Below are 17,546 nucleotides of genomic sequence, written 5' to 3'. Positions count from 1 at the left end.
AGCTGGGCCGTGCTGGGTCCCAGCCAGCCCAGAGCCGTGGGGGTGGCACGGGGTGCAGATGTTTGCACAGCTGTGCTGTGACAGAGCCAGCCAGCCACGGGAAGGGGGTGGTTGAAAAAGCACCGGCAAATTCGGGGCTGGATCCGTGCGGGTCAAGGCTGCAGAAGGCAAGACCCAGTGGCCCCTGGGGCCAGCAGAGCAGGGACAGAGGGTGCTGGCGGTGCCTCCTGGCACCGGTTCGTAAAGGAAGGTTCAGTTAGTGGTGGGAACCATGACGAGGCTGTGAGAGCCCTTGCTGGAGGCCACAGCCCTCCCGGGGACGCCAAGCACGAGGGACAGGATTGGGCCCACGCTGATGGCAGCAGCAGGGACACAATGCCCATGAACAGCGGCAGGAGCTGTCACAGGGCTGCAGCCCCCGCGGACGCCGCCCGGGAGCTGTGCCCTCAGGTGGGTGGCACGGTCCCTGCTGGCACGGGCCGAGCCCTCGCCGCCCCGCAGCCCCGCGCTGTCCTCTGCCGCTCCACCAGAAATTCTCCGAGCGCGTCCCCGGGCGTGACTCCGGAGCCCGGCGGGGCGCGGGGTCCGTCCCGCGGGCGGAGGGCTCCCTCTCGAGGGTCCCGGCCATCACTGACCGGCCGCGGGGCTGAGCTGTTCCCGTGTGTGACCGCGGGCAGGTCCCCAGGGAGGGACAGAGGACGTGACGAGGCCACCAACGCGGCCTCAGAGCGGCCACCGGCTCCGTCAGGGCACCGCATTTTCTTCCAGTCATTAATTAGCAGCTGAATCCGTTACTAATTAGCGGCTGGATGCGGCTGTTTCGCTGCTGGAAACAGCCGGAGGCGATGGGCACAGGTGTGGCTTGTCCCAGAGCTCGTCCCTCGCCCTCGCTGCGATACCAAAGGTCGGTTAGCGGGGAACTCCCGCAGTGACCTCCCAGGGAGAGCCAGCCCTTGGAGAGATAACGAAGCTGGATAGGGAGCGTCACAAATGTTGGGCACCTGGATCAGGCACTCCAGAGAATTGTGACCTGGAGGTGACATCCTGCCCCTCCCTGTGCATCGCGCGGCTTCTCAGGGCTGTTTCTTGCTCTGAGCAAAACCCGAACTTCACCTAGGTTATACACTCATGGCACACCTCGAGCTGGAAGGACCCGGTAGCGATCATCAATTCCAGCTCCCTGCTCCTCGCAGGAGCCAGGATGTGCCTCCTCCTTCCCAGCCACGGCCGCTCCTGTCCTCTGTCCCCACGGGGCAGCGCAGAATGACCTCCGCCCCGAGGCGCGGGATGGGCAGGTCAGGACAAGCAGGAGCTGCCCGCTGGTGGGTGGCCTCCCCCTCGGGGGCAGTCCCGGGTTGTCACTGCCGCACACGGTGCGACACGGCGGGCTCGGGTGGTGGTCGCACTGGGTGACGGTCGGAGTGGAGGAAGGGGATGTGAATGCAGGATGGAGATGACAGTGCAACACTGGGGCCGTGTGGGGCTGGGGCCGGGGGCCGGGCAGGAGGTGACCTGTCCAGGACACTGTCCCCGCGCCTGGGACATGAGTGACTCAATGGGAATTGACCCCTACAGGTGACAGAGCGGCAGAAACAGCGGACACTGCTGGGAGACAGGGGTAGCCCTGGGGCCCCTGGTGCCACTCCCCGTGGGGATTCGGTGTCACCCCCTAGGGCATTTGAGGTCACCATCGCTGGACTTGGTCATCCCCCCAGGGCACCGGACACCTCCCTGTGGCACTCGGTCACCGCTCAGACACTCGGTCAGGACGCAGGACACCGGGTCCTTCCCCCCGCTTCCCGGCAGCTCCGGCGGGGTCGCGTGTTCTGCGGGGCGGGGCCATTGTGGACTCGCGCGTTGGGGGCGTGTCCCGGGCGGGCCGAGAAGCCAATGAGGCACTGGGGGCGCGTCGCGAGTGGGAGGCGGAGCCAATGGGCTTTGGGGGCGAGTCCGGGGCGGAGCCTGCGGATCAATGGGCGCGGGGGCGGGGCCCGGTGCGGGGCAATTGGCCCGGACGGTACCGGGCGGTACCGGGATGGGGCTGCCGGCGGCGGTCCGGGACCGCGTGGCCGCGGTTCACCGTGGCTCGGCGCTGCCCGAACGACTGCGGCTCTACGACGGCTGGGCCGCCCGCTACGAGCAGGTAACGGGGACAGAGAGCGACCGGGAGCGCCGAGGGGCCATGGGTGTCCCCGCTGACCGCCGTGTCGCCCGCAGGATGTGGCGGCTCTGGAGTACCGGGCACCGCATCTCGCCGCCGCCTCGCTCGCCTTCGCCTTCCCCGCGCCGCGTGCGGGGGCGCGGCTGCTCGACGTGGCCTGTGGCACCGGGCTCGTAGCGCGGGAGGTACCGGCGGGACGGGCGGGACGGGCCGCGGGTAACGGGACGGGGCGGGGGTGACGGCGCCTCTGTCCCCGCAGCTCCACCGGCGCGGGTTCCGCTGCCTGCACGGTGTGGACGGCAGCGCGGGGATGCTGGAGCGGGCACGGAGCACCGGGCTCTACCAGGAGTTGCGGCTCTGCGTCCTGGGCAGGGAGCCGCTGCCCGCGCCCGCAGGTAACGGGAGGGGGCGGACCCCCGGGACCCCTCGGTGACACCCACGTGTCCCACAGGTGACGGGCCGGCACCGGGCGGGGGAGCCCCGGAGGGTCCCCCCGGTGACGCCCCGTATCCTCGCAGAGCACTACGACGCCGTGACGGTGGTGGGGGCCCTGGGCGAGGGGCAGGTGCCGAGCACGGTGCTGCCGGAGCTGCTGCGCGTCACCAAGCCGGGTAAGGGGGGCGTCGTTTCCCCTCCCCGCCGGGACCCCAGGGGTGGTGAGATGGAACACCGAGCCCCGGTGGATGTGGGTCCCCCGCTGAACGCTGGACCCGCGGCACAGCTGGGACGCGGCCTTGTTCCTGCTGCCAGGGACAGGCGATGCACGGGATCCCTGACCCTGCCCTCTGCCAGGTCTGGGCAGCGGAACAAGGTAGGAGGTGGCAGTAACGGTGCTGGTGTGTGACAGCCTGTGCTCAGGCGCGACATCCCGCCCAGCCCCTGCCCACCGGCCTCCTGTCCTGCCCATCTCTGCCTGCTGTCCTGCCTATCCCCCGCCCACTGCCCTGTCCATGGCCTGTCTGTGCCTGTCCCCTGCCCACTGACTCCTGGCAGGCTCTCAGTGCTTCCCCGTGTCCCCACACTTTCCGGGGGATGCCGTCCCCAGAGAGGGACACCCTGTGTCAGTGTTACCTGTCTCCTGTCCCGCAGGCGGCTTCCTGTGCCTGACGACGAGGAGCAACCCCTCGAACCTGCGGTACAAGGCAGAGCTGGAGGCGGCGCTGGGGCAGCTGGAGCAGAGCGGAGCCTGGCAGAAGCTGCTGGCCCAGGAAGTGGAGTACTGGGAGAGGGCCACCACCGAGGAGGAGAGCACCCAGGGCACGGGTTACATCTCCGGGGTGGTCTACATCTACCAGAAGTGCCCTGTTCCCCACCTCGAGGAGGGCTGAGAGCTAGCATGGCTCTGGAGGGAGCGGGGGGAGCACTTGACCCTTTATAAAACTGAGCCCAGCGACACCCTCCTGCAGCAGGGCAGCTGCTGGGGGTGACAATATTTTGGGGGAATTTCCCCATTCCCTTCTTTGGTTCCTTCTCACTGAGATCTGGGCTTGGGGCCCTTGTCTGCTCCTCAGCATGGGAAGGGTCTCCTGGACTCACCAGGATCTCCTGGGCACCACCTTTTGCTCTGACTCTTAGGTATTTACCCCAACACCTCATCGTTCACCATGACATCTCACAGACCCACATGGCTGTTCCGAGGCATGTCCTGTCTGGGATGTCTTCTCCCCACCTCGCCCATCTCAGCACTCATGGTCAAAATCTAGATCCTTCATCTCCTACCCCCAGAGTCTTTACCTGGGGACTGCTGGAGGTGAGTCCCCACTGCTGTGTCCTGTGGCCTCCCATCCTCATCCTCCCTAGGGACTGACCCAGCCCTGAGGTGCAGGAGCCTCACATCCAGAGTCAAAGCAGCAATGCCAAGGTGACTCCCAGCTGGAGAGGCTTTCCAAGTGCCACGTCTGCCTTTCATCCCACAACAGCTGCTTCAATCTCTCATTTTCCCACAGCTTTGTAGTTAATGGTCTGGGAGGGGAAATGAGTTTGGAAGGGATTTCGGGAGCTGGCAGCTGCTCCCCACCCAGAAGGCACCCAGCACTGCCTGCCCAGCTTGTTCCCCCAGCCCCTTGCTGGGCTGCCTTCACAATTCCTCCTCCGCTGATCCCTTGGGAGGTTTTTTACCCAAATCTCTTGCTGGAATTTTTTTTTTTTTTCATTTTTCCTTTCCCTCAGACCTGTTTCTGCTCATCCTGTTCCCATGTGCCCGGAGAACAGGTTGCATCCTTCCCCTCAGGAGCTGTTCCTCAGTATGAGGCAATGGCTGTCTGTCCTTGTTCCTCACCCAGGGCATCCTACATCTTCCACGCTCACCCTCACCATGGCTCTTGTCACCCTTCTGCTTTGTCTCCCATGTTTTGGGGTCCCTGTGCCCTTCGGTAGCTGTCCTACTGCTCCCTCCCCCTTTGTCTCCAGCACTGTCCCCTGGGCAGCTTGGAGTGGCTGTCCCCAGCCCTGCACTTGGCTGTTCAATAAACCCGTGTCCCCGCTGTCTGTCTGCTGTGTGTTGTTCCCAGAGCTACGGGAATATGCACCCTCCAGGATGGGTGGCCAGGAGCCTGGGAGGGGGGATTCAGCCGTTCTCTAGAGTCCCTCCCCTCCCAGTCCATGGGGGCTCAGAGCACCTGGTGTCCCCCCATGCCTCTCTTAGCTCGCAGCATCCTCTCCCTGCCTCAGCTTCCTACTGCAGGGAATGCCAGGAGCACCCTGGCTGACTCCTGCTGATCCCCATGGGAAGATGGGGATGTTCTAGGTGCTGGAACACAGCAGCTGGCAAGGCACAGCACCCCCAGGACACGTCACCATCCTCCCCACACCGCGCCGTTCAAAATGAGCCCAGGCAGCCTTGGTGGCACCAGGATGTTTATAGTCCCTGCCCTGGGAAAGGGCACATGTGGGGACCGTGCTGGGGGTCAGCCAGCGTGGGGATGGGCAGGAGGAGGCAGTGCAGGGGCAGGGTGTGGCACAGGGATGCAGGACAGGGACAGTGGTGCTCTGCCTTGGGCTGGCCCCTGGGCACAGTGGTTCACACATAGTCCTTCATGGCATAGCCCATTGGGCCGCAGGTTTTCACTCCCCTGTACTTCTTGGGGTAGGGGTCCTGCTGGGACTGGGATCCTGAGCAGCACAGGACGCCCCCACCAAAGAGCTGCAGGGCACTGGAGGCCCAGCCGATGTAGAGGGCAGCCCCCAGCTCTCTCTTGAGGGCCTCAGGCACCATGGGGTTGTAGAAGTTGCTGACGATGCTGTTGGCAGACCAGGAGACAGGGATGAGCAGCATGATGCTGGCCATGATGAAGATGACACCTGCCACCGCAGAGATCCTGGTCTTGGTGCCGTTGTCATCCACACAGCGGGTGCAGTCAGCTCCCGAGAGTGCGATGAAGAAGGCAAGGAAGGCCACAAAGATGGAGGTGACGACCAGGGCACGAGCAGCTTGCAGGTCAGAGGTGAGCTCCAGCAGGGAGTCGTAGGCCTTGCACTGCATCTGCCCCGTGCTCTCGTAGACACAGTTCATCCACAGCCCTTCCCAGAACACCTGGGCCACCACGATGTTGGAGCCAATGAAGGCCGTCACCTTCCACATGGGCAGGGCACAGGTGAGGATGGAGCCCAGCCAGCCCAGTGCGGCCATCACCAGTCCTCCCATCTGCATTGTCATCATCGCCATCAACAGCTCCTGCGGGGACAGGCATGGGTGTCACAGGCACAGCCCACAGCCAGGGACAGTATGGGCTTCATCTGGTGTGTCCTGCTTCCCACAAGGATGGGAATGGCTGCAGGACAGCATGGGGACATGAGTGACACAGGGACTTGATAAGGCATGGGGACATGAGTGGCATGGGGCAGTGCTGCAGGACAGGATAGGGACACATGTGGCACTGAGGACCCAGGCCCCAAGCAGGCCAAGGTGCAGGAGTCCCCATGTGTCACACTGGCCCCTACATTGTCCCCACAGCACAGCGCAGCCTCTGCCATCACCCCTTCCCAGGGCATGGCAAGTGTTAGGGAAGGGATGGCTTTTGGGGAGCAGGATGGGGGGCTTGCTGTTCCCATCCCCCAGTGCTCCAGAGTGCAAACTCCCTACGCCACACTCACCCCATGTCCTGCCCTGATGACCATCCCCCAGTGCCCACCCCATGTCCCACTCCACCACAGGTGCTCAGCCTCCCTGGCCATAAGCCTCATGCCAGGGGCACAGGCAGGGAAGGCACCCCCCACACCGCTCAGCACTGCCTGCTCCCGGTTTGGCTTTGCCCTCACAGCCACCCTACAGTGCCATTTGGACCCAGGATCTCCTCGCCAGGAGAAAATGGAAATGGGTCAGACCTCAGCTCTGCCCTGATCCCAGGTCTGGGGCTCAGCACCTTCTGCGATACCATCCCGGAGCAGCCCCAGGAGCAGCCCCAAGAGGGCAAAGCCTAGTGAGGGGCTATGGGGTGGCATCCCTGGGAGAGGAGTGGTTGGTACAGGGACACATGCTGGGCACACTGGCAGATCCACTGTGGTCACGTGTGGCTGCTGTGGCCCTGGCTCAGCCCACATCCAGCTCAGCCCCTCACGGAGCAGAGTTCACCCATGGGTGCCTATGCCGTGCTTGGCAGCTGGGACAAGCCGGGGTTTTATGGCCCCGAGCTCAGCAGGTATCGGTTGTGCCTGGCACACCCTGCGGCTCTTGCCAGAGGTTTCATCATCATTTCCCCTGTCTCGGTTTTGGTTTCTCCGGCCTCTCCTCTCCCGTTTTGTTCCCACTCCTTACCCAGCACCTTTTATCCCTCAGAAGCCTGTTGGACACTCAGCACTGGGACTTTGCATCCCCCGGGCCATGAAAGACTCTTTGGGCCAAAATCACAGCCCCTCCCCCGTGCTCCAGGCAGGCAGGGACCAGGATGGTGGCACCCTTCCCCAGCCAGCGGGACCTGGCCACACAAGACACCTAAAACAGGGTCTACGACTGCTTGCGTGGGGACAAGTGGTGTCTCCATGGATCTCCAGGGATGCTCGACAGAGCATTGTGCTCACATTTCCACCTGGCCACCGGCACCACAGGGTTACAGGCATATATATTTTCCACCATTCCCGTGCCGGGTGAAGGGACCGAGGAGCTGGGAGACCTCCAGCCCTCAGATCCAGATGAGACACCTAGAGCTAGGCGGAGTCACACCTCGTCCCCATAAGCCCCGAGGTGGGAAGGAAGGATGTTCCCAAGCCAGGAGCACTTGCCGTGCCGGAAGCGAGATAGGCAAAACAGCCGGCGCTGCCCACGCCGGCCGCGGGGCGCTCCCAGCCGGGGCTGTGGGGTGGCACCGGGGCCAGCGCGCCCCGACCCGCCCCGGCCGGCGCCCGCCACCCTTCTTTCTGCTCGGGTGGGAAGATCGCGGCGGGTCAGGCGTGAGACAGGCGTGGGACAGCCCTGACACCCCGCCCGGCGCCGCCAAGGTTTTGTGCCGTGGTAGCAGCCGCTGTCACCCCCGGGGCGGCCCGGGAGGGGAGCAGCCAGGGACGCCAGGGCTGGAGCAGGCGGCGGGGATCTCAAGAGGCTCTGAAGAACAGATTTGGGTGATCTCTCAGAAGGACGGGAGCCAAGGGCACAGGAGCGCCGGGCTGGGGGATTCCTGAGAGCACCCCAGGAGGCGGTTGTTGGAGAGGGTAAAGAATGGAGAGGATAAAGAAGACAAGGCACAGCGGGGTCTGAGCAGCTGCCGTTTAATGCGGGAAGGCTGGACACGGGGAGGGACGGCAGCACAGCCAGGGGTACCGTGAGACCGCACTCCCGGCCCCGGGCACCCCACTCTGGGGCGATGGATAGGGTCGGGTACGGGAGTCGCCCCCCACCACGCGGGAGCACAGCCCCACTCCGGTCTCGCCTCCCCGACCGGTTTTCCCAGCCCGGTCGCTGCCTTCCCACTCCCAGGATAATGATGCCCCCGCCCTGGGGAGCTGCCGCGAGAAATCACACTCTGTACGGCCGCTCCGAGCCCCGAAAGTAGGTCAAAGTCAAAATTTAGAGAACAGGCAGGTGACAGCCCCTGTCACCCCTCAAGACCCTGCCGTGGTTTGCAGAACCACTACGTCCCTGTGACCAACGTGGGACAGGTTCACTGTCCCTACCAGCACCGACACCGCCACCCACCCCGAGGGACAGCTTCACGTCCCGGGGAGCTTCACGCGGGGAAAGAGAGCCCTGTGCCACCCGTGGGACGGGCTCGTGGGAGCTGTGTCACCACATGGCACACCCCGATACCGGGAGCCAGGAAATGCTCGAGGGGGAGATCGGGTGGTGTCTCAGAGAAGATGCCTCAGCTGGATGCTCCGGGGGGAGCAGAACCCCCACCGCGGACAGCCAGGACAGGATCTCCTTGTCCCCTGTCTCAACCGAGATTAAAGAACCGGCTTCAACCCCGGTGGAACAAAGGCAGCTCTGTCTGCCTTCCCTCGCACCGCCCCGGCGCCCGGCCGGTCCCAGCCCAGCCGGGGAGGTTGGGTGTCACGGGAGGTCCCCGCGCCCTGGAGCGGCCGGGGGTCCAGGCAGGCGCGGCGGCTCCTACACGTAGTTGCTGGCTGGCAGCGAGCGAGCAGCCGTGAACTTGGCGGAGTAGGGCTTCTCTCCGCGGGGGGGGCAGGTGCAGCACAGGATCCCCCCCCCCAGCAGCAGGAGCGCCGAGGCTGCCCAGCCCACGTAGAGGGACGAGCCCAGGTCCCGCTTCTGCGAGTCAGAGACCAGCGGGTTGTAGAAGTCCTGGATGATGCTGTTGGCTGACCAAGAGATGGGGATGAGGATGAGGACACTGGCGACGATGAAGATGATGCCGGAGAGGATCATGACCTTGGCTTTGGCGGTGTCATCCTCCACACAACTGGTGCATTTGCCGCCGGTGACGGCCAGCAGGGTGCCCAGGATGGCCAGGACGATGGCCACCACCACCATGGCACGGGCGGCTTGCAGGTCCTGCGGCAGGGCCAGCAGCGAGTCATACACCTTGCACTGCATCTGCCCCGTGCTCTGCACCACGCAGCTCATCCACAGCCCTTCCCAGATGATCTGTGCCACCACGATGTTGTTCCCAACGAAGGCCGTCTCCCGCCACATGGGCAGTGCACAGCAGAGGATGGAGGCCAACCAGCCGATGACGGAGAGGGCAATGCCCAGCACCTGCATCCCCATGGAGGCCATCGCTCGCTGCCTGCTTCCCTGCCCGCCTCCCGCCGCGCAGTGCCGGCTCCCGGGACCATGGCAGGCATTATATGCCTTTGCCGAGGGAGGAGCGCCGCCGCAGCCGCCGGCCTGCCGCCGGCACCGGACGGAGGGGTAGAACCAGTTTCCCGGGATTCTTCCACTTGTATTTCTCCCTGCAGCAATGACACTTAATATCCCAGTTGCTCCCACGGAGGAGGACGCAGGGGACTGGGTTCAGGCCACCCAGGTGTAGGAGTGCATGCCATTGCTGTGGACAGGCAGGACATGCCCAGGGCAGCATTGGGGCTCAGCCTGAGATGCTAAAGGGGAAGAACCGGTGTCCAGGCACCAGGATATCTCTGCCATCCCTGCCAGAACCCTCTGCTTCATCACTGGGATGGGGTCCCTTCATGCCTTCATGCCTCAATTTCCCTCCAGCTCATAGTGACTGCTCCAACATCAGCCCAGCCTCTTGGCCCCCCATGGCCCCATGCCGGGGGAGGCACACATTGTCCCCTCTGGCTGCTGGGCTCCGTGCCCAGCAGGACACAAGTGGCTCTTGTTTGCTCCTTGGCGTCCATACCAGCACTTCCAGCCCTCCATTAGGCCTCAGGCAGGAGGTGCAGCCACCCAGACCAACAAACTGGTTGGAGCGGCTGCCAGTTCCCCACAAAGGAGAGACAGCACTGCCTGGGGCAACAGGGGGACAGACCCCAAACCCAGCTCACCTGTGCTCCAGCGCCAAGCCAGGATTCAAACAGCCACCCTCAGCCCCAGCTCTGCCCGTGTCCCGCTGCCTGCGTGGTGGGGTTAGGTGGGTTGGGGCTGTGAGGGGCAGATGTGGCCTCGAGCTGTCCCAGAGCCATACCCACTGATCCCATTGATCATACCCAGAGCCACACCCACTGATCCCTGTGCTGATGCCAATACCAATGCCAACACTGATGCCATACTGATGCTGACCTGTCCTCTTTTAATCCATGACTCCCACACAGGCTCCCTCCCTGCTCCCTCCAAGCCCCTGCACAGGCACAGCACAACACCAGACAGACGGCACAGACAGACATTGCACTGTTTCATCACCCTAGCTTAATCCTGGGCCCCTGGAAAAGATAAGAGGAACTGAGATAATCTTAGTTTTCCTGAGCACTGGGGTTACCATCATGATCCAACCATTTGTGCTTACTCCTTGGTGTGATGGACTCTGGAATTGCTGCTGCTCATGCCAGGATGTCCCTGGGCATCATGTCCCAGTGTGGTGGGACAAGCCTGGTGGCCCATGCACTGCAGTGCCAGGAGGATGCCTGGGGACATGTCTCACAGCAGACCCCAGCCTAAGGAGATGGTCATGGTCCTGCCTGCCTGACTTGTGCCAGTGGAACTGCCCAGGCTCCGTCCCTCTGTCCTGCTGGAACGCTCGCATTGCTGACATACCAGTGTGTCCACCCTGCAGCCAGAACCTTGTGGTCAAGGGCTCCCTTTAATCTACAAGGCTCTGGAGCATCCCCGCCGGGGCCAGACTCTGCCTGAGGCTTTCACCTCCCAGCCAGCTGCCGTAACCACTGCATTATTTGGGGTTGGAGAGAGGCGCACGCCCAAGTGTGTGTGGTTCACAGCGGCCGTGTCCCCGCAGGCATGTGGGGACATGTCTCTGGGCTGGGGACAAATGGCAAGGTGGGGACAGGGATTCCCACACACGCGGAGCATCAAAGCTTGAGCTGCTCATACTCCCCCTCGGAGGCAGAGCAGGCGCCAGCACAGCCTCCGACAGCCAATTACTGTAATTAATGCTGGAACGTGACATATATTCCACCTGGCAGCTGCCACGCAGGGGCAGCCCCTGTGCCCTTCCCCACATTCCCAAGTGACACACCCACCCGAACAGCACTGCCAGCCCCGTGTCCCCAACACTGCCAGACAGCAGGACTGTCAGACACCAGCTTGGCATGGAGGAGCAGCAGCCAACCCCAGAGCCCTTGGAGCCTGAGGATGGTGGTGCAGCACAGGGGGGACCACCAAGCGCCTCAGGACATGCCATCCAGGACAACCACTCCATGGACACCAGCCCCACAGCCCTGTCCCAATGCTCATTCCCAGTGCATCCTGTAGGACACCAGTCCCAGATTTTCCCCAATGTCACCTGCAAGGAGCCATGGTACAGGCACATGTCCTGGTGGGAACCACAGCCCAGTTGCTCAGCAGGAAGCTCCTCCACCCCAAAACAGGCTGCTCAACACATTCAACCCATCCTGAGCCTTCACCACCCAGGACTTGCCCCAGCACCCACTCAGGTGGGTGCCTTGCCCCAAATGCAGTGGATTTGAAGGACATGCAGGAGCCTGGGTTCCCATCCCTGTTACGCTGCACTAAGAGGGCTTGTGAGGGCAGAGCTCCCGTTCTGGCATATCCATCAGGAAACACTTTCTGACACTTTTCCTGGGTTCACCAGCATGGGGACATACTGCAGCCCGTCAGCTGGGCAGTGAGGCCATTCCCAGGCACAAAGGTGACATTAAACGTAGAGTCACCACAATGCCAGGCACTGCTGGGTGCACAGCAGAGGCTGTGTTACCCTGGCCTTGCTCAAGGTGGAGGAAACACTGCAGGGAGAGGGCTTGGGGCATGAATCTCCTGCCAAAAAGGGCTTGGGGACATCCCCACCCAAGACATGGGTGTCAGTCCCACCTCATATGCCCCACACCACTGAGGAGGGGAGAGCCCCTCATCCCCCAGGACCCACATATGGACCCACCAACCTGGCTACCTCAAGGTCCCAAAGAGGCAGGTGAGACTTGCCAGCAAACGATGATCCACCGGGATCTCTGGCTTCACATCTGCCAAGCAAGGCACGGCCAACAACCCTCCCACTCAGCCTCTGAGGAGTGGGGCAGCTTCTCCCTGCTGGACGCCGAGGATTAGTTACCGACAGCCCAGAGACTGAATGTTCCCAAAAAACATCCTTGCTCAACATAAATCCCTCCGACCGACTCAAATATGCAGAGTCAGGTTGTTTATCGCTACGGGAAGGCAAAGTCTTATCGGGAGGGGAGCCGCGCGCCAGGACCTGCGGGGTCCCTGCAGGTCCCCAGCAGGGAGAGAAGGGACCTTCGGCCTGAAGTCGCTCTGAAATTCAAAACTCTGACCAGTTTCTATGTAACAAGTGGCTCCCAACAGGGAAAACACCCCTAAGCGCTGCCAAGGTGGTTGGCAAAGGTATGGGGGAGACCGTGGATCAGGAAGGGGGTCACGGGCGGTGCAATGGGAGCGTTCCCACCGGCGATGCTCGGAGGAAGCGGGATGCCACGGCAAAGCCCTGGGGAAGACGATCAGATCTGTCGGGGTGGGGATGCCCCAGGCATGGTTCAGCACCCCGCAGCGAGCCACCAGCCCCCTGACACATCCCGCTGGTCCATGTCCCCCGCCGCCCCCAGCCCCCGTGTGCCGCAGCCACCTCCCCGCCCCGCCGGCAGACAGAGCTGCCATTGATGCTCGGAGCCGCCTCACCTGCTCCCGCCGCGCCGAAGGGGCTCCAACAATGGGCTGCCTGTGTGCCCTGGCCGGGGCAGAGCCAGCAGCCCCGCGCCTGAAATATAAGCAGCCGAGGCGGCATTTACCGCCCCGGCCCCGCTCCCCCGGGGGAAAAAGCGCCGGCACTCCCGACCGCAGCGGCGGGGAACACCCCAACCCCGCCGCACACGTGAGTGGGACGCGGCCCCGCGGCGCCCGGGGCGGTTTCTGCCGTCACCTCCTGCGCACCCCCGGGGTGCTGCCGGGTGCCGGTTGCATGGATGGGAGATGCTGCAGTGGGTGTCCCCCCTGTCAGTGCAGGTCTCCTTCCTTTGGAGCCACCAAACCGGTGATGCTCCCGTGACCTTTGGTTCTGACATTTGTTTGGAGTCTCTGCATCACAGTGGAGCAAACCTGTCCTCGTGTCACCACAGAGTTCCTGCAGCCACCACACTTTGTCCCCATCCCGAGGGACTTGGATACTCCTCATCCCTCCCTAGCTGTGCGGAAGTGCAGAGGGACTGCACCAGGGAGGGTGATGCAGCAGTTAGGATGGGGGTGCTCTCAGGAATCCCCCAGGGACGCTGGCCCTGCTCAGCTCCTCAGTAAACACTAGTGATCTGGTTTGCTCGCCACAGGAATGTGTCCTGCCGGGGGTGACCGGCACCCCGAAACCCCGGTGATTTGCCCCTTCCTCCGTCGTGAGTCAGGCGGTGGCAGCTGCCCCAGGCCGGCACGACACTGGACGCAGCCTGTACTTTGGGCAATTTGGGATGACAAAGTGGGGACGCCGCGTGTGGGGCTCTGATTGCAGGGTCGGGGGCTGTGGTGTTTCACTGCCCTGTCCCACCCCAGCTCTGCCCCAGTAGCTTCTGTCCCATATACCTGCCTTGAGTATCCCATTCTTCTCCTGTCCCACAGCCCTGCCTGGAATATCTTCCTTGTCCCATATCCAGAGGTATCCCTCTCTCCTACCTCCCACTCCTGTGTGGGTTATCTCCCCTGCCCCATGCCCTGCTGTTGAGTATTCCCATTGTTTGACAGACCTGGGGGTATAGCCCTGCCCCTATTCCTGTGCCCCACAGCCCTTTCTGGGGTGCCAAGCTCATTCCCCAGAGCCCTGTCTGGGGTAAAACCCTGCCCCAAAGCCCTGCTTGGGGCATCCCCAAATCCTACAGCCCTGCCTGGGGTCCCCTCCTGATCCAGAGCCCTGTCAGGGGAACCCCTGCCCACAACCCTGCAGCCTCATGTGCACTGGGGGAGGGTGTGTATGTGTGCACCTGTACCACCACCTGTTCACCTCTGCCTCTGTGTCAGTCTCTGTACGTGTGAGTCTGAGTCCGCCTGTGAGTCTGCGTGTGTGTGCATGTCTGTCTGAATCTGTGTCCGTGAGTCTGTGTGTGTCTGTGAATCTGTTGGGGAGTCTCTGTGTGTATCTGTCAGTGAATATGTCCGTGTGTCTATCTCCATGTGTCAGCGTGTCCGAGTCTGTCACTGTGTGTCCGTATGGCTACGTGTCCATGTGTTTCTGTGTGCGGCTGCATGCCAGGGCGCTGCTGCCAGCAGAGGGTGTGTGGGGTGTGTGTGAGTGTGTACCTGTCTGTGTGTTTGTGGTGCCCCTGTGTGTGTGTGTGCCTGTACTTGACTGTGTGTCTGTGATGTCTCTGTGTCTGTGTGTGTACTTGTCTGTGTGTCTGTGAAGTCTTTCTGTGTCTGTGTGTGTGTGTGTGTACTTGTCTGTGTGTCTGTGAAGTCTCTGTGTGTATGTGTGTACTTGTCTGTGTGTCTGTGGTGTCTCTGTGTCTATGTGTGTATGTGTGTACTTGTCTGTGTGTCTGTGGTGTCTCTGTGTGTGTGTACCTCTGTCTGTTTGTGTGTGTGTGTGTCTGTACTTGTCTGTGTGTGTCTCTGTGTGTGCCTGTACTTCTCTGTGTGTCTGTGTGTGTGTCTGTGTGTGTGTCTGTACTTCTCTGTGTGTCTGTGTGTGTGTCTGTGTGTGTGCTGACCTGCGCCTGTGCACTCCCGCACCCCGGGGCCGTGGGCACTCCCCTGCCTGCACAGGTGGGGCCCTGTGACAGCACTGGACTGTAGACACCCACCCCGAGGTGCCCCCGAGGGCTAGGACCGCCAGCGCCCTCAGCAACAAGGGCACAGAACCCAGGGGGCTGCTTGCATGAGTAGTGTCAGCCCTTGGTACCCCCAGCTGGCTGTTGGGATTTTTGATGCCCTCAGGGGGGTGATCACGGTACAGTGGGGTGGCAGAAGCTCACCCAGCCAAGTACAGGGTATTCTGGGGATGTTGTGGGTTGGCAGAGGCTGGATATGGGGGTATTGGGGTGTCACAGCGTGGTGGAGGTCAGACATGGGGTGCTGCAGGGGGCTGGAAGTCAAGCTGAGTGGATATGGGGTGCTGGGGTGACAACAGCTGACCCAGATAAATATTGGGTATCAGGGTGCTGTGGGGTGACCCCACTGGCTATGGGGGATCAGAGTGCTGCAGGGCAATAGAAGGTGCCACCTGTGTAGCACCCAAACCCAAGCCCTCTGGCTATGGGGTGTTGGGATAATGTGGGGGCAAACAACTTTAACCCCTCTGGCTGTGGGATGTCAGGATACTGTGGGGTACAGCCAGGCAGTTGCAGGGCCCCCCACCCCCAATCCCAGCTGCACAGCACCAGCTGCCAGCATCCCACCGCGCTCTTGAGTAGTTAATAAGTTGTAGAGGAGATTTTTGGAGCAGACAGGGAACAGGTAGGAGCAAGTCTGTGTCCAGCAACCACATTCCTGGGGGAGGGGGACTGGGAGCACTGGCATTACCCCCGGCATGCAAGGCTGGGAGGGGGGAAACATGCACCCCACAGCCATGAGGCTGTTGCTGCCAGGTCAGAAGGGATTGCTCATGCCTTGGGATATTTTTCCCTCTGCTGGGTGCCAGCTCAGGTTGTCAGGGTGATGCTGCCAGGGTGGTTACGTGCATTATCTGCTTCCTTCAAGGTCACAAGACTTGTGCAGGATGAGTAAAGATATTTATCAGTCAGTCAGAGGATCTCTGACAGTGCTCCCGGCCCAGCAGGGTGGGAACAGGAGGGGCCAGGAGGGGTTCCCGCTGGGCCGGGAGCACCCGCAGGTCCCCTGGAGTGGTGACACAAACCTCATGGCATGGCGGAGGGGTTGCACTTTGCACGGTGATGCAAAGGTGCCCAACGCTCACCGAACCCCAGTTAAACGTGAGCACTGACAACACTACAGAAATCAACAAACCCTGACCTGCCACATTTCCTCCCTGAGGGAAAGGTGAACCCTTGGGATTTCCAGGTCCACAGAAGGGATTTGGTGGGAATGAGCATGGTGGTAGTGCTTCCCGATACCCATCGGCCGAAACCAGGGGATGGCTGTGGCAGGTGGCGTTTCTCCTCCTCCCGCCCTTCTCTGGTTACCCGGCGCCATCTCTGCAAACAAAGGGGAGGGTGTGGGACACAGGTGACGGTGACGGAGGAGCAGAGAGGAGCGTCCAGCAGCCAGCACTGAAACCCCACCCCGGGGCCAGGCCATATAAATAGCACTGCGCACAGGTGTAAGCCGATCCCCCGGCTGCGAGCGGCGGCGGGTGGCGGCGAAGGTCTCGGTCCGTGGGTTCTTCTCTGCCATCGCCTGCAGCGCGTCACTGAACCATCCACCATGTCGATGGGGCTGGAGATCGGCGGCGTGGCCTTGTCCGTGCTGGGTTGGTTGTGCAGCATCATCTGCTGTGCGTTGCCCATGTGGAAGGTGTCGGCCTTCATTGGCAACAACATCGTGACGGCCCAGATCCTCTGGGAAGGGCTGTGGATGAGCTGCGTGGTGCAGAGCACGGGGCAGATGCAGTGCAAGGTCTACGACTCCATGCTGGCGCTCCCACAGGACCTGCAAGCCGCCCGCGCCCTGCTGGTAGTGGCCATCATCTTGGCCGTCCTGGGCTTAATGGTGGCCATCGTGGGTGCCCAGTGCACCCGCTGCGTGGAGGACGAGAGCACCAAAGCCAAGATCACCATCGTCTCCGGTGTCATCTTCCTCCTCTCTGGTGTCATGACCCTCATCCCTGTCTGCTGGTCGGCCAACACCATCATCCGGGATTTCTACAACCCGCTGGTGATCGAAGCCCAGAAGCGGGAGCTGGGCACCTCGCTCTACGTAGGCTGGGCGGCCTCCGCACTCCTGCTGCTTGGGGGGGGCCTGCTCTGCTGCTCCTGCCCCCCCAAAGACGACAGGTACCCCACGGGCAAGGTGGCCTACTCCGCCCCACGCTCCGCTGTCACTAGCTACGACAAGAGGAACTATGTCTGAGCACCCCCAGGGTCCCCCGGCACCCCTCGATATCCCCCACCCCACCCACCCACCCTGGGACCCTCATTGTCCTCCGTGGGGCCCGGGGGCGGCAGCGCCGGGGCGGGGGGGGCGCGAAGGAGGGGACGGGGACGGCCGCGGGGTCAGGGCCGGGCTGTGTAAATAGAGACAGTTTCGGTTAAACACGAGGCAGTTTCGGGTCGGCGGGAGAAGCGGCACCCGGCGAGGTCCTGCCATGCCGATGGGGCAGGATGGGGACGGGATGGGGACGGTGCCCCCCTGCTGTGTCCCTCCATCGCTGCTGGCCCGGCACCGTCTGTCCCTGTTACGCGTGGTCTGTACCGGTTACATTTGTCAATAAACGTGTCCTGTTTTGGTACCCGA

At 62.5% G+C, this 17,546-nt stretch overlaps 4 protein-coding genes across 6 annotated transcripts; 2 read left to right on the top strand and 2 right to left on the bottom strand.

The window, feature by feature from the left end:
- Positions 1-1,983: 1,983 nt before the first annotated feature.
- Positions 1,984-4,644, top strand: METTL27 (methyltransferase like 27). Its single transcript, XM_068210095.1, has 5 exons — positions 1,984-2,143; positions 2,218-2,346; positions 2,421-2,556; positions 2,680-2,772; positions 3,251-4,644. Exons 1-5 carry the CDS (start codon positions 2,036-2,038, stop codon positions 3,487-3,489), a joined length of 705 nt encoding a protein of 234 aa, XP_068066196.1. The 5' UTR covers positions 1,984-2,035; the 3' UTR covers positions 3,490-4,644.
- Positions 4,645-5,084: 440 nt separating this feature from the next.
- LOC137485557 (claudin-4-like) lies at positions 5,085-16,549 on the bottom strand. Of its 3 annotated transcripts, XM_068210093.1 has the most exons (3): positions 16,410-16,549; positions 16,107-16,288; positions 5,085-5,834 (listed from the first exon to the last, which is right to left on the bottom strand). In XM_068210093.1, the coding sequence occupies exons 2-3, from the start codon at positions 16,284-16,286 to the stop codon at positions 5,181-5,183; spliced, it is 834 nt and encodes a 277-aa protein (XP_068066194.1). In that variant the 5' UTR covers positions 16,287-16,288; positions 16,410-16,549; the 3' UTR covers positions 5,085-5,180. The 3 variants fall into 3 exon arrangements, with proteins under 3 accessions (XP_068066194.1, XP_068066193.1, XP_068066195.1); XM_068210092.1 differs by having other exon boundaries at positions 16,107-16,487; XM_068210094.1 differs by lacking the exons at positions 16,107-16,288; positions 16,410-16,549 and adding an exon at positions 12,837-13,103.
- On the bottom strand, positions 7,849-9,898 carry LOC137485560 (claudin-4-like). Its single transcript, XM_068210098.1, has one exon. It carries the CDS (start codon positions 9,327-9,329, stop codon positions 8,700-8,702), a length of 630 nt encoding a protein of 209 aa, XP_068066199.1. The 5' UTR covers positions 9,330-9,898; the 3' UTR covers positions 7,849-8,699.
- On the top strand, positions 16,518-17,162 carry CLDN3 (claudin 3). Its single transcript, XM_068210097.1, has one exon. It carries the CDS (start codon positions 16,518-16,520, stop codon positions 17,160-17,162), a length of 645 nt encoding a protein of 214 aa, XP_068066198.1.
- Positions 17,163-17,546: the final 384 nt, after the last annotated feature.

This window comes from Anomalospiza imberbis, chromosome 20 (genome assembly GCF_031753505.1).
Source record: "Anomalospiza imberbis isolate Cuckoo-Finch-1a 21T00152 chromosome 20, ASM3175350v1, whole genome shotgun sequence".
Lineage (NCBI taxonomy): Eukaryota > Metazoa > Chordata > Aves > Passeriformes > Viduidae > Anomalospiza > Anomalospiza imberbis.
This window is presented reverse-complemented; position numbering and strand designations above follow the sequence as displayed.